The sequence below is a fragment of the Triturus cristatus genome, chromosome 11, assembly GCF_964204655.1.
Source record: "Triturus cristatus chromosome 11, aTriCri1.1, whole genome shotgun sequence".
NCBI lineage: Eukaryota > Metazoa > Chordata > Amphibia > Caudata > Salamandridae > Triturus > Triturus cristatus.
The window spans coordinates 414,883,476-414,899,321 of record NC_140594.1 but is presented as its reverse complement, the minus strand read 5'-3'; the positions used below and the strand labels follow the sequence as shown (position 1 = coordinate 414,899,321).

The 15,846-nt window shown below is 46.8% G+C and overlaps 1 protein-coding gene across 4 annotated transcripts in view; it reads left to right on the top strand.

Moving 5' to 3' along the window:
* Positions 1–15,846, top strand: part of ELMOD3 (ELMO domain containing 3) — a 184,289-nt gene that overhangs the window by 103,111 nt on the left and 65,332 nt on the right. For all 4 annotated transcript variants that reach the window (XM_085636131.1, XM_085636129.1, XM_085636130.1 and 1 more), the window contains 2 exons: positions 12,059–12,150; positions 12,455–12,578. In XM_085636131.1, coding sequence (XP_085492257.1) covers positions 12,059–12,150; positions 12,455–12,578 — 216 coding nt within the window. The remainder of the gene's footprint in view (positions 1–12,058; positions 12,151–12,454; positions 12,579–15,846) is intronic.

The following is a 15,846-nucleotide window of genomic DNA, read 5'->3' as shown; positions in this document are numbered from 1 at the left end:
CTCGGGGCTGCCATCTCTTCGCCAACCAGCAAGCATCTCCCTTGAAGTAGAGGAGCCAGTTCCCTGCAACTTGCAGGCACAGACCGCAAAGTCCGGTTCACCGTTCTGCTGATCACCAGGTCCACCGGCACAGCAGCCGCTCAGAAAGATGGCCACTGTGTTCCAGAGGGTCAGATCCATTTTCCCACCAAGTTTGTAAATGACTGGACCCCCAGAAGCCACACTGCACCAATACCCAGACCCCTTGCAGCACCAAGACTTGTTTATAGTCCAATCTAGACTCTGAGACCCACCAGTCGATGAGGGACGTCAGCACCGAGAGTGGCCCTTGCTGTCCTGGTTAATCCCCTTCTGCAGGTTTAACCAAGCACCGCGAGCACCATTGCCTCACAGGAACAGCTGACCAAAACCCTCTGCACCTGAGCTCCCTGGCCCGGGTCCACGAGCACCAACCATGCCCCCTGCTCCCAAGATCGTCATGAACTGAGCCCCCCGTTGGGAACTCAAGTCCCCCTCTGCAGCCTGTTTTTAGGTGCTCCTCCACCCCCCTTTGCCACCGGTGTAGTATGCAAGGCTACCAACCTGTCCAGCACGTTTGCACCTGGACACTCCAGGCCAGGTAAATCTAGTTGTGGTGGAGCTTGTGACCTTGAGCCCCTAGCACCTTAAGTCCTAAAGGACCCCGCAGCACATTAAGTCCGAAATGGGACATCCAGAATACGATTGCAAAGACATATATGCAGTATATGTTTCTTATTCCATAGGAAACAATTACCGCGTAAAATCTCATTTGTGTGACATTGTTGCTATCTGTAAAAATTGTTGACTGGAAAAAGCCTTACCAGATTACAAAGTTCTTGGTATTAAAAATTCTATAAAAATGCCCTTTATTTTTCTAAATTGGTCTCCAGTTTCTTCTTGAGTGTATGCCTCATTTATTGACTCTGTGTGTACAACAAACGTTTACCACTACACTCTGATAAGCCTAAACTGCTCCTTCACACTACCACGAAAGAGAGTATTTGGGATTATTAATTTAAGCCCTGTAAGCCAATAAGGGTTGTTTGTAGAAGTGTACCTGATTTTGCTACACTACATAAAAAGAAAGTTTTCTGCAACCACCCCTTAGTTTGAGATGAGCATCTATTTCAAGAGAGCACCTGCATAGGTAGATTTATTTATGATTTTTGAGATGGCTCAGAGAACCTTCCTATACAGGCTCTGCTTTTCGAATTGATTTCAGAATCCTCTCAAAGTATCATTTGCATGACTCTATTGCAAATCTTTCTTTTTGGGGCCTATGCTAATGAGAAAACTAATGGTTTGAAAGCAGAGGACGTTCATTCATTTCTATTGGAACAAATGAGATCACAGCAGTGTTTTTAATTAGATATGGTCATTTACCGAAGGTGCTTCAGAGTGTTCAGGCCCTTCGCTAGTAACACTTTAACTAGGGGCCCAGATTAAGGGAAAGAGGTGGGGCTGAGCAGCTCCTGAACTTTCCCCCAAAGCAAATTTCTTCACAATGTGGCTTTGTCTGCATCCAGTACTACTTATTTTTAGGTCTCGCCTGGCGTAAGACTGCGCAGACATGCGCAGTCTCGCTGGCGAGATTTAGTGTTCACAGGTATTTTCCTGTAAGGGGCATTAAGCCCCGCCCCTCTTTTCCATTGGCTGGCGTCACCGTTTATGCTAAACGGTGGCCAGCCATTGGAAAAGAGGTGTCCGTGACGTATTAGCTTGGCTTTCTGAGCCGTCCCATTTGGACGGCCTGGCCTGCTTTGCGTTCGTCGCAAAAGGTTTCTTATGTTTATGGGTCCAAACACATGGCCCCATAAAGACAAGAAACCTTTTGGCAGGCGAGGCCGTCCAGGTGGGACGGCAGAAAAAAGCCCAGCGAAAACTACCTGCCCCCGCACAGAGCGTCACTCGGAGCCGGCTGGGCACATTGTTTTGGAGACACTATCTTAAAACCGGAAGTATCGGCTCTTGGGCTCCCACTCCTCGCTGCACCGCAACAAAGGCTCCGCGTGATGGCTGCGCGCTCCTCTATCCCTGGCGATTCGCAGCAGCATCAAGACTCTCCTGGAGCCCCCGCCGCCCAACTGGGTGCAGCCTCTGACACCCCTGCATCCCCGTCTTCACCGCCCGGACAGCGGCAATTACCACGGCCTCAAACTCACTCAAAAACCCCACCGAACATGTCACCCCAGCACATGCTGCGCTCTCAATGCCCCTGGACAACTGACCACTTCGTCCAACCTCCACTGTACCCGTCGTTGCATTCGGACCGCTGGTGACATCCTCACAACGTGTATTTTTTTTTTTTTTTTTTTGTTTTGTTGCATATTTAGATTGCGCACACTCGACCCGAAGGGGTGGGAGTGGGGGGGCAGGGCCTGCATTCTTTGCACACACTCCCTGCCCCCATCCCAGTTCCCCCCGCCACGCCTATTGCCCTCCCCATAGGAAGATGACCAGCCGCTCTGCACCCCTGCGCAAACAACCCCCGTCCCTTGGGTCGGAGACGCGGCCCACTCCACGTAAACCCGCCTCCCCCACATCTCTCCCTGTGCAACATCCCCCCATGCCTCGCCTCTGGTGTCCCGAGACAAATACTCAACAAACAACGGCTGGGGCAATAAAACACCCCACCCCGCCTCAGCTGAATCACGGCTGCACCCTATATACTACCTCTCTACTGCAAGCCGCCCGTGCCTCCTCTGTGCCTCCCACCTCAAGGCGCCACAGAGCTCATGCTCTGCCAGCATGACAGACGGCTGACCCTCCCGTACGTCTGCCCCGGCCTGCGTGAACCAGAACTGGGCTGCCCCTGCCATCAACCCCACCGATTACTGCACCTCCCGTGGCAGACAGAGCCCCCATGCCCCCGGGACCGACCTGAAGGTGTCACCGTGGAGAGGCCAATTAGGTGAGCATGATCTTCTGCACTGGTGTCCAGCGGCGTCTACTGTCCCAGCCACCCTCCTGCAGTTTCTCCTGTCTGGTCCAGCCTGCACATGTCCTAGGTGCGAACCCGCCCGGTCTCCGAGCCCATCCTGAACAAGTAGGGCCGGTTTTGAGATCTGCCTGCCCTCCCCTGCTTCAGGGCAACAACACCTCCTGGCCATCTGCATACTCCTCTCGACGGGGGACGGAGAGTTGAAGGGGTTGGGGGGGTGGCCAAACTCCTATCAGCAGTTCACAGCACCGCACCGGGCCTGCCCAGAATGTGCTGGTATGAAGGCAAAGGGCCTGTGTGTGCATATAATGCCCAGTCTGTGGTGCCCACCACCCTCCAAGGCCGACGGCCCTCCGGACTCTCACGGCCAAGGTAAGGGGTTGTCTCGCATATCCTCTCTTTTTTTTATTTTTTATCTCGCGCCTCTTCCGGCCTTGCGGGATTTCAAACGTCCTGCGGGTTTTCAAACGCTTCACTTACAACCTTCGTTCATCGAGAGAGCACTTCTGTGACGAACACAGGAGTGCAAGGCTATTTATTCATTTATATAGCGCTTACTACCCCTGACGAGCGTCATGATTCAATTGTTTCGACTCTAAATGTGCATAGTTTTCAATGTCTACTATGCCTTTTATTAAAGCGCTCTGACGTCAACTTTGACTACATGCGCACCATATAAAAGAAAACATTTCCTCAGTGTGAACCCTTTGGCCGTCGCTCAGACAGACCCCGTCCGCCACCCGTTCCCAGCGAGCACTTAAAGACTGGCTTCCGGCACATAGGCCTAGCAATGCATGGTCATTAACAATTGCATTTGTATGTCTGTTTTTACCTATAATGGACAGTGGTGCAGTAAGCATTGCGTTTATTTTAAATTAAAATGCCCCTTTTGAAGGATGTTGGCTTGAATGCGGAGTGCTGCCTAGATGGATTTAGGCAAGCGCCACGGCATTGTTTCATATTGTAACTCATTCCATGGGGACGACCATGCAGGACTAGGGCATCTGTGGGTGCATAGCACCCCTAATTCACATTCCGTGCCCATTTCAAACTCAGAAGGATGAACGACAAGGCTGGCCCAGTAAGATTGTCCGTCTATACTGAATGTTGTACACAGCAGCAGCAGGCACATTGACACGATGGGCTACACTGCCTCGCTTTGTATCCTGTCCGATCAAAACCTTTATTGGAAGTGCCGGTGTTCCCCCCTAGCGGTTACTTCCTATTGCTCATTTATGACTGAGAATAATGAGACATTCAAAATAAAACTGTCTCCAGGCGTTGAAGGGGCTCGTGCAACGCCTGGCGTTCCGGCAAGAAAAGGCAGTGCCAGGCTGCCCCGAGGGGGGTGAAGAAGGGAAAGGTGCAAACGAAGTGATAGGGAGAAAGACAACAACGAAAGACATACATGGAAAGTGGTGTGTGGTGTCCGATAGGAGGGTTTATGAGTCTGGTTGGTGGTCCGCATTAAAATGCATTATTCACGCATTTTAGTACCTTACCCACCTGCACACTGTGAGAGAGAAGCAGGGAGATACCGTGACTGTCAGAGTTGCATTAAGAGCAGCGCAGCATCTGAGTGCTGTGTGCATACGGTGTTACGAGGCTCATTCTGGCCACTCAGGCCTGTGTTGATAAATAAAATATTGCCTGACATGTTGAGAGATTGAGGATCATTAATATTATATATTGTAATTTTAGTAGCCTGTAACTCAGAACTGCTTCAGGCTCGTGCCACAGTGGGCTCTGGGCTCAGCTGACTGTATTCAGCAGCTGAGACCCCACTGAGACTCGCTCATGTGACCTGCAGTAGTTCTTTCTGTGCTAGTAGACAAACGAATTTCCAAGGGTGACACCTTCCCTGACTGTTACTGTTCTTTTACCTACCTCTACTGTCATGGACTTTAGGGACATTGCACTCCATTTTCCTTTTTTTTTTTTTAACTATAATGTTGTGTGCGACGCTTGCTTCAGGGACACCGTGCTCTGTTTGTTTGTTTCTTTTTTGCTTTTGTTTACTTTATTGGTGAGCACTGCGTCCGCTTCACGGACACCGTGCTCTACAATACAATAGGTCTTGCTTTTGCTAAAGTTTGACCTACTGGTATTGTAAATTACAATGCCTTTTAATATTATAATAGGGCCATTTACAATGCCAATAGCTCAAAATCTCGTTATTGCGAGACCTATGCATTGTAAATGCTTTTTTTTTTTTACTGGAGTTCTCGTGTTTAGGCAGCTCAGAAACCTCGTGTGAGTGTCTGAAATGGTAATACGAAAGCCAGTAGTGTCCAGAGGAGGTGCTGTAATTTCTGTCCATTTCTTTTTTTTTTTTTTTATTATTCTTTTTTTTTTTGAAAACTCTTTTTATTGTTTACAAAAACAAAACAAGGTCACAAAAAATTCACCACCAAAACAGCAGAGTTGCCGCAGCACCGGCGACATACAGCGACAGTGCAGGTCTAGACGTATGCACAAAAGTTCTGAATGTAGGCTAGATTCAGTCCATAATCTCCAGGCCGGACAGGCGGGCCTGCGGAGGCTCACATATGTCACCTCTGTAGGCGTTCCAACGCGACCAAACCTCCCCCCACTTCCTGGGGCACCCCCGTGCCGTGTATATGGTCTTCTCCTGCAGCATGCACCAATCCATGTCTTTTTGCCAGTCCACCAATTTCGGCAGCGTCGATGCACCCCATAGACGGGCTATGTTTCGTTTCGCCACCATTTGCCCAAGCGTGACCCAAAGTCTCCCCCGTGTAGATAAGTCCGTGGGTTCCCAGATGTTCAGTATACATCTCTTAGCCTCTGTGCGAAGGTCAACCTCCCACACCTCCCGCATGCAGGACACAACTCGCCTCCAGTACCTCTGCACCCCTGGGCATTCCCACAAGATATGGAAAAAGGAGCCAGTCGCCCCACACCCCCGCCGGCAGAGTCCCTCCCCCCATCGCCAGAAGTCTTGTGCAAGAAACGTTTATTCTGTGCAATATTTTAAGCTGCACGAGCCGGAGTCAAGCCGATAATTTATGTCCATTTCTTCTAAAAACCTTTGCTTGCATAGAAGCACAGAAGGGTAAGTAGTAATAGGACAGGTCCAGTTCTGACCATCGTGACGAGCATGTTTGTTGGAATTCATACAGGCATCACCGCGGGCATAGCATATGTCCCTGCAGCCCCAGTGCTGCGAGGCGCTACCCTGAACAGTGTGGAGGCTTGGCAGCCCCCCAGTGCCCCTACCGGGCAGTGTTATTACAACTTGTGGTCCTATTGTGGCTGGTTGAGTAGGTAGCATCAGGGGCGCGTAGCTATCAATAGTGCAGCAGGTGCAGCCACACCGGAGCACAGCTTGACTGAGGGGTCCACTGCACCTCCAGTTATAGCTATTGTTCTTAGGTCATCACCATATCTGGGACTCCCAACATTTCAAGTTACATTACTGGCACACGTTTCACCCGGGAATTATATGCATTTCATGGTCTTCACAGTTTATATAGTTAAGAAACGTTGATCTTGGTAATCCCAGCTCACGCAGTTGACAAATAGTGGGTGCCTGGGCAAATAACTTTATCTTAAGAGGTCCCATTTAGTTTATCCAAAATTGGGTGTTCTTCGAAACGTGCCAATCCCCAATGTAAAGTGCTGCATAGAAAAAAATTGATTAGCATTTTAGTAAAGCACACACTGTTACGTGTATTGCTACACTTTAATGCTATCACACGTACATGGGTAAGGGCGCCATGAAGCAGAAAACCTCACACTACCACCACTATCTTTGTAATCACACTGAAATATGGTTTTATTTCACCCCATGTCATTATTTCACACAGGTTTTTTTGAAAGACCTCTTGCGTTCGTATTGAGCTTAGTAAAAAAAAAAAGCATTTGCAATGCAATAGGTCTCACATTTGCGAAAGGTTGAGCTATTGCCATTGTAAAATAACAATGCCTTTTATTTATATGTTTTGAAAACCTGCAAGCGGTGTGTAAACACTCACTTTGTACTGATAGGCTGGCAGTAACTGCACCTCTTTTACTGCCAGCCTTGCTTCTAGTAAGCAAGGACTTTAAGTACAAAGTAACTTGTTTACGCACTGCTTTTAGGTAGTCAAAGCACATAATTAAAAGGCATTGTCATCTATAATGCCAGTAGCTCAAACTCTCGCAAATGCGAGACCTATTGCATTGCAAATGCTTGTTTTGCTGGCAAAGAAGATTGTAAAATATACTTGTATATAATAATGGATCTTTTCAGACAAGTGTGTATTGGAGAATGCCCCTACGACACAACGCCTGGTTTATAAAATCTTCCCCAGGATTATCTCCAACTCAGCAGACACTTTCACATGCCCAATTTTATTCTATTGCTGCAGGACGTAGAACTCCTGTTTCAGAAAGTCAATATACTCCATACAATTTCTGATAGCTAGAAAGAGTCTGACCAAAAAGCAACTCAATTTATCACAAATAAGTAAATTAAATTCATATTTAGACAGTAATTCAAAATGATGACTTTACAGATTAGAGTTGTGCTTCTGGAAAAGACAACCCTGCATTCACATTGTTTAATTTATTTAGCCTAATTTTACTTTTCGTGGAGATACACAAAATAATAGTCTGGACTTTATCACCATTACTGTTCAAGTTACTTGCTTTCTAATTGAAATTTGCTCTATAGAGGCCTTATATTTACATACCCAATATTCCTGTGTTTCGGTGATTGACTAGTGAACACTTACTTGTCTGTTAGGGAAATGGATCAAAACGCTTCAGAGTGCAGTCATTCTTCACAGCCTATATTTCTTTCTGAACTGAGACAAATCCAAACTTCGGATTTCTTTATTTAAGAGTTCTTTTTATTAAATCCAAAAACAAGCTTCAGAAAAAAGCATTTTTAAGGATATAAAAATAGAGCAGTCGCCAGACATGGCCATATCACGCCTTATGGAGCATATTACACACAAAGGCTGTAGACAAGCCGCCCGCCACCCATTGAAGTACGTCTCTAAACCCTCCCAGAAGACCCAAACAGAACCCAACATGGGACCCATCACAGACCCCTGAATAATGACCACGGCCCCCATATCTTCTCCCATTTGCGGGCACATCCGCAACTTTGGTACACCACCTGCTCCGCCCCGTGACACCAGTCCAATTCAACGATCCAAGCAGCCACAGTTGGAGGTTCCATGGCCCCCCATGCGCGTGCAATGTTCTTTTCATGACCCCTCCTGCCAAGGCTAATCATAACTTTGCCCACTTAGGCCACGTGGTCTCCCCCGTGACGCCGAGAATATGCTACCTAGGTCCCAACGGAACTTGTGCCCCAACCACAGCCTCCATCACATGGGTGACACCCCTCCCAATACTTCTGAATCCTGGGGCACGACCACAAAATATGAAAAAACGATCCCCTCTCACCACATGCCCTGGCACATAGATCGGAGCCGTCTCCTTTAATCTGGGCCTGCACCATTCTCAAGGCATAGGATCTATGGAGGATGCGGAGCTGGATCAGTCGAAAGCGCGCCTTAATAGCAATTTCCCGGGGACACTGCAGTGCCTCCGACCAATCATCATCCTCCTCCAACAGGCCCACGTCCGATTCCCAGGCCTCCTGCAGGGGACCCAGGCAGTCCGGAGTATTGTTTACCAATTTCTTGTACGTAAGTGACACCGCCTTCTAAATCATGGGATCCAAGAGGAGCCTATCCTCTAAGGGTGAATATTCTGGGAGCACGCTTCCTTCTGCCAATTGGGAATGAAGTGCCAACCGTAACTGTCTATATCGGAGAAATTCACCTACCCCATTTGAAAGCCCTTCCTCAAACTATCGAATGTCACCATTTTGCCACCTTTCCAGACGTCCCCAAGCAAGTCGATATCTATAAGGTTCCATTTTCGAAAGCCCTGCCGTCTGTGCACCTCCCTCAGGAAGTCCCCTTACCCGAGTGGGGTCTGTTCCGTGAGCTTCCCCTCCCACCCCGTCATTTTAGTGGCTGCATGCCAGATATCTGTGACAGTTCTAGTGTGTAGTGGCAGATGTATGGAACCCCTACGGGACAACTCCCCCAAGTTGCTGCGATTACCCAAGACCAATCTGTCCACCCTGTAGGGCGGCTCGTCCAGTGGGGAGAAGACCCACCCATTCACATTTATGAGATGGGCAGCCCAATAATATTTCTTAAGGTCTGGGACTGCCAGCCCCTCCTTTTACATCCCTTTCTGCAGTTTCTTTAGTGCAATCCTGGGGCTGCCCCTCCCCCCGCAGCAACTGGCGTAGTTTGCAGTCAATTGTCCGAAAGAAGGAGTCTTGAATGCGATGGGGCGTGATTTGGATAGCGTACAGTAGCGTGGAAGGGCCATCATCTTGAAGAGAACTGCCCACCCCATAAAAGAGATGGGTGCCCCTGCCAATGCATCGCATCCTCCCCCAACCAAGAGAGTTGAACCTGCAGATTAAATCGTGTAAACTCCGCCTCAGACTTGGTTATCCATATGCCCAAGTACTTAAATTTGTCCTGCAACACCATCTCGGAGGATGCCAACGTTAAGACCGGCGGGTCTCAGCTAGCGAAAAAAAACAGGGACTTGTCCCAATGAATGCGGTATCCAGAATAGATGCCAAAAGACCTTATTATATGAATAAGTCGATGAAACGTTTGACGAGACCGATACTCGTATAAAAGGATATCGTCCGCATACAACGAGATGTGCTCTTCCCAGACCCTCCCACCCCCGATCAATTCCCCTCACCACCGTGTCCCTCCTGAGCCATGCCGCCAAGGGCTCCAGGACGGAGGACAGCGGACACCCCTGGCGCGTCCCCCTATGCAGTGCAAATGATCATGAGAGGACCCCGTTGACCCTAACACGGGCCATCGGGCCATTGTATAACAACCGGATCCACCGTTGCAGCTGCGGGCCAATGCCCACCTTCTCCAGGACAGCGAAGAGATAAGGCCACTCGATGCTGTCGAAAGCCATCCTTGTGTCTAACGAAAGGAGAGCGGCAGGAACGTCGGGCTGACTTAGAGTCATATCCATGACACCATCTAAACGTCGTAAGTTGAGCCTCGTGCTCCTATGTGGCATAAAACCCGATTGATCCGGCAAACCAGATTTTTACTCCCCACTTGCATGGACTTGACAATTGAGAAATTGTGAAACTTTTAATCGCTGGACAGAAGCTATTCATTACAGAAATTGACTTAGAGGTGTGCTGTTTTGTGAGCATAGAGAAGTTCTCTTCCATCTTATTTATAACTTGTGTTCTGTTCGTATCTTCAAATTCCATTGTTTTCAGATGGAAAAAGACATCCGGGTCAAATAAGAAGATGCTTATCTCACAGGGAAGAGCTGACTCAATCAAGTTGTGGCTGAAATGTTAAATTCCCCAACCTTGGAGTGCCCACATGCGAGATCTGTTGACTCGAGATTGTGGTTGCATTAGGAGTCTTTGCCAAATCAAAATTCTCAAGGCTCTCCAGGCATCTACTTGGTATTGGGTGGCAAGCAAAACTAACACAGAGGGCCAATACAGTCTGCACGTTTTATATATATATATAGGGACTGAGATCATTGAACCACACAAACGAGTTTGAAATGTATGGAACTGCCTTATAGTATGCTCCCCGAGATACTGTGCCTTCCAAAAGCACAAAATTAAAGACCCCCTTCTTAAGAATTAAACTCAGAGAAGATCATCAATTGTAGCTGCTCCCAGAAATAGCTGAATTTCTTTTGAAGTAATGTAGCTTCGATCACATGTATCTCTCTGCCAAAGGAAAAATGGAAAATGCCATCTCGTCTCATCCTAGGTACCAGAACTAAGATCTCTGTGACATGATTTTGATATGTTGATGCAGGACATTCCTGTAGACAGCAAAAAGTAGTATGCAGCACTTTTCAAAATCCCTCAACAAATAAATGTGCTTTCACACCGGTTCTTTTATCAGTGCGGTATTAACAACCTTGAGGAGTGTTTCTACTTGATTTGTGGCACACACGTTTGTACATCATTCTAGTAAATGGTGTTTTTTAAAGGGTCAATTAACTTCCTTGCTGACATCTTATATTTCCTACCACAGGTATTTTCTATATCCAGTAATTTTAATTGTGTGTTTGTAAAGTCATTGAATATCTGACAGCATAACCCAAGGCACAATCTATTTTGAGACGACCAATTTGGAAACTGCGAGCCCTTTGTTTTTTGGGGCACTAAAGAGTGGGAGATGTCTGGAAAACGTAAAGTATTTTGATTTGTCCCCTTGGTTGCACTTTTGGCTCCTATCATGTGCGAGATGTTTTCAACCTAGGCAATAGTTTTAAAAATGTGCACTGGGAAATTTATTATTTGATGACGATGAATTCAGTACAATGTTGGGGAGAAAGCAGAGTTGTGTCCTTAAAACCATCTTGTTTCTTTAAAGAACATCAGACTCTAAATCGTACATACTAGTTGACGTAATGGGCACTAGAAAATCATAATATATTTTGGAAAGAATAATGTGGGGATTACTAACTAGCTGCAGTGGTTACCAGTGGAATGGCCAAGAACGAGTAGTGTAATCCATCTTTAGTTAAATTTAAGCAGTATGGCACAAAACTTTCTTAAACTTCTCCAAATCTTTTTTTTTTTAATGTAATCTCTGCTCATATTTCCCCCTACATTCCTGAGGGTACTGCTGTGTAGTTTGAAAGACGAGAGAATTATTTGCTGGAGAAGACAAATGTGTCACCAGTTCTCCAACAAGACTGTCTTCCTAAAATTCATACGTACACTTCCGACCCTAATGTGGCAGCCAAGGGTTGTATGTAGGCTGATAAATTAACTGAGAGGTCCAGGCAGGTGCTCAGAAATTTGGGACCCACCTGCTTCGAAATAAAACAAGGAAAAACCTTTCTTCTAAGGACTTTAAATTAATGTTTTTATCTTTAGTTGGATTGATCATTAATCAATTAAAAATATGTAAGTGGTTTTGAAAACATGCTCCAGATTGAAGCCTGGTAATTGCAGTTTTTCTTGGCCAAGTAATCCTTTTCGAAGATTTATCTAGTTAAGTAACTTTTTGTTTTCACATTTTATCCTCCTAGGTACCCTGGATGATCTTGTGGGACCTGCGCCACTTATCTCTTTTAATGAGGCACTTCAATACTTTCAGACTGCTGATCTCTCTGAGTGCCGGGTAGGTGTTCCATTTGGTGACGTATTGTGATTTTGGGGCACAAAATAATTCTCAAGCCGTCTCTGGTAATAATATGCGTTTAGCCTGGTTATTTACAGAATAAAAAAGGCATTGTAACTGCAAACCAGCTGAAACTGCTGAGGAGGAGGTCATATTTTCTTAGTCTTGATCTATATTTGTAGTTTCTGGTTCCAATAGTCAGTTGACATGATGACAGATAGCTGGTATTTAATAAGCTGAAATTTATGATTTATAGTGTTCTCTTTTGTTTCATTGATCGTATATCATCCCTCTCTCTTTACAGAAAAACATACAGCCAACTGTGCGCAGGACGGGGCTGTCGGCCATCTCCCACTTCCTATTTGGACCCCCGCGTCTGTATCGTGATCTACAGGAAGAGCGGGATTTGGCTCTTACTATTGCCCAGTGTGAGTCTCTGTTCAAGGTGGCAGGCCTTCACTGAGCTCAAGGATCGTGGTCCAGGTCTTCACTATAGTGCTGGCTCACTGTCTCTTTTCTGTATCTTTGATTTCTCTGAGAATATCCTTCTTGGATCGTTCAATTGCAGGACAGACATAGGTTGCTCTTTGGTTGGGTTTCTAAAACGTGTAGGTGTTGGACCCCATGGGCCTCAGGAGAGGGCTGCAGTAAGTAGCCTGATGTGTACAGTTCGACTGTTATCAGTCGTAGCCAGAGCCATTTGTTTCCGCATCGTTTATTTAGAGGCATTACACGTAGGAACATGGCTGGCAGGTCCCCAGCAGCAGAACTGGCCCCTACTCTGCCACCCAACTGAAAGACCCGTAGAAGGTCTGGCCCCACTGTAAACCAATTTAGTAATAAAAGTTTGTCAGAGGTTCTCACCATTTTTTAGAATTCTGGTTGTTATGAAAAATTGGTTTCAGACCGTTTAAAATTGAGAAACCATTCTGTGGTGGTTTTGTTATCTTTGCTCTGGGTCTTTCTTCCAGGTGTAGATATCAACTTACCTGCATATTATTTGCCTCTTTATAAAGTACAACTACTATTTGCACTGGTGGTAGAGTCACTCTCCATCCATCTATGATGCGGTTAAGAGCCATGGGGCATCCCCGTAGGGCAGTGGTTCTTAAGCTGTGCGCTGGAGACCCATGAAGTCTACTCTAGTGGTCAGCAACTGCTTAAAAAATCAAATAGAATTAACAGATTGATAGTGTGTATAAATAAAGAAGAAAAAATCAAACGAATATAGCACCGACAGAAAAGAAAAGCTCCAACCTTCCCATTAAAATTAAACTAGATTTTTTTTCTTCATTTTTGTTTGTAAATTATATAAAATATTTCATCATTTGTGTGAATGCCTGTTTCTGTACTTTTGTGTATTGTTTTGCGGTTAAAACCATCGTAAATGCCTAGGCTGGGGTCACCGGCTTCCAGTAAGGACTTGGTAGTGGTCCCTGGATTCCAATAATGATTCACTGGAGGTGCCCGGCTTCCAGTAAGGATTAAGTGACCTAGGGTATAGCACGCAGGTGAGATGCTGCTGCACTTAAGACCTGCTGTGAGGGGACACGCAGATGTGGTAAGAGACTATGAGATCTTCTGAATAGTGTCTGACCTGCATATCAATTGGGTGAAGTCTTGTCTCTTCCTGACCCCATTCTGCCTTGGCGAGAATGCATGCCATGGGCGGCATTGTGTTGCCCTGGCAGTAGAGCTACTACTGCTAGCTCGGCATTCACAGTTAGCAGTCTGATCAAAACTTGCTTGGCGGCAAACTAACATGAGCTGGGTCAGCCTTTTGAAGCCAGGTGTCTTTTTGGAGGACGTTGCCCCTATCAGGGATGGTCCCTCTTGGAGATGGTCAGGCTTCTTCGCTGGCTTTATTATTTCGTCAGCTCATCGCTGTACCGGACTGTCAGATTTTAAAGATCCCTAGACTGTTCTGGGTGATATGGGTTAGAATACTGCTCGAGGCCAGGTAGCAATGGCTACTCTTCGCCTTCCCACAACGGCGGTGTGTTTGGGAGTACCGAACTGTGAGCATTCCTTCCCTGCCTCCCAGCTCCAGTGGCTGTGCAGCTGTTTAGAGGGCACCACGACGATGCAGCAGCCTGGTCCCTTCATAGGATCCGGGAAGTCACTCTGCTCGTCTTTCTCCTCGACTGATCAGGGTGACCTATCAGTGCTATTGCGAATGTGGCGCCTGATAGCGTGGGCACTGCACTACGCACCTGTCATTTTGCTATTGAGCCTGCTCCATTCTCAGCAAGCAGCGGCTCTCGGCGCCATGACTCCGTGAGATGCCTTTGGCATAGAGTCCTCCGAGGACCTCCTCCAAGAAAGCCTCCTGCGAAACTTTGAGCAGCTTGCTGAATTATATGGGATCCCGCAGGGTCAGTTCCTGACTTAGTGCTCTGACTCATATTTTGTAACGCAACTATGCCATCACCTCACGAGGTATTACAAACACTACATACCATGGGATCCGGGCATCACAAGTGGATAACAAAAGCCCTTACTACACACATGAAATTCCATTTGACACTATTGAGAGAGAAGTGGAAGGTAGAGCTGGAGGGTGCGTTCAGAGATGCGGAATGGGACCATATATTAGCCCCCCTGCCACTGGGTCCAAGAATGCCAGATTCAGGCACATTTGTTTTTATATTTAACACAGAGCATACTTATCCCCTGCAAAACTCAACAAATACATTTTGGGGGTAGCAGATATCTCCTGCCCGAGATGTGGGTCTGTGTTTGCAGTTCTGTATCATATGTTTCAGGAATGCCCCGCACTGATGCATGTCTGGGCCGCGGAAAAGCACATTTGTTTCACTTGTCTGGCAAGGTCACCCTGTACATTTGGGAGGTGTGTCCCCAAGGGACATTAAAGCATTCCAAATACAAAAAACCATAAATCCCTGAATCGCTTTTTTCGACTCGGCCCTGGTGATGCATAGTGTATCTCCTGCCGCGGGAAGGCAGTGCCCCTCTATCTGCGACTGAATGGTGCAGCTTAGTTCTTTTCTGGGCTCAGTCTCAAAGTACGGTTCGAGGGCACGAGGAAGCCAGAGGATTTCAGAAACCTCTGCTATCACTGGACTGGGATGAGCTGACCTCCACATTTGAGGACTTTCCTAGAGATAATACCTCACCCCCCTGGAGATAATACCTTACTCCCTGTAGAGGGTGTGTCACAAATCCTATTCGGAGTGGGCACGGCCCACGTCTTAGACTTACTGAGTATGGTAGACTAGGCTCACAATCATGTTCCTCATTAATCTGTCCCATAAACACCTGCTTCCAACTTGGGCACACCACACTGTGCTCCTGCGGGCACAACTCCTTCTCTCTCCGTTTATGCCCTGTGCGCAAGCAGCCGGCAGTGACGCATACCTGAGGCGCCCAGTATTACGGCACACTCGTGCTTCCACCAATGTTAAGTCCCACTCCCACCCTCATTCAGTCCTATTAAGGTCAGTCTCCTGGACAGTGCCAGCTACTGAGGCCCTCATGTTTTATATGGTTGTAATGTTTTTTCTTACTCTGTGCTGATGTCTTTACCGACCTGTAACTGATGATCCATTTGTGACCTGACATCACTGCTTACTCGGCTTATGACGTTTCTGCAAAGGGAATGATGTTTGTATTGCAAAGTGTATCTAGTCATTAGTCTTTTCTATTTTTTAGTAAAACAAAAATAAACCATTAAAA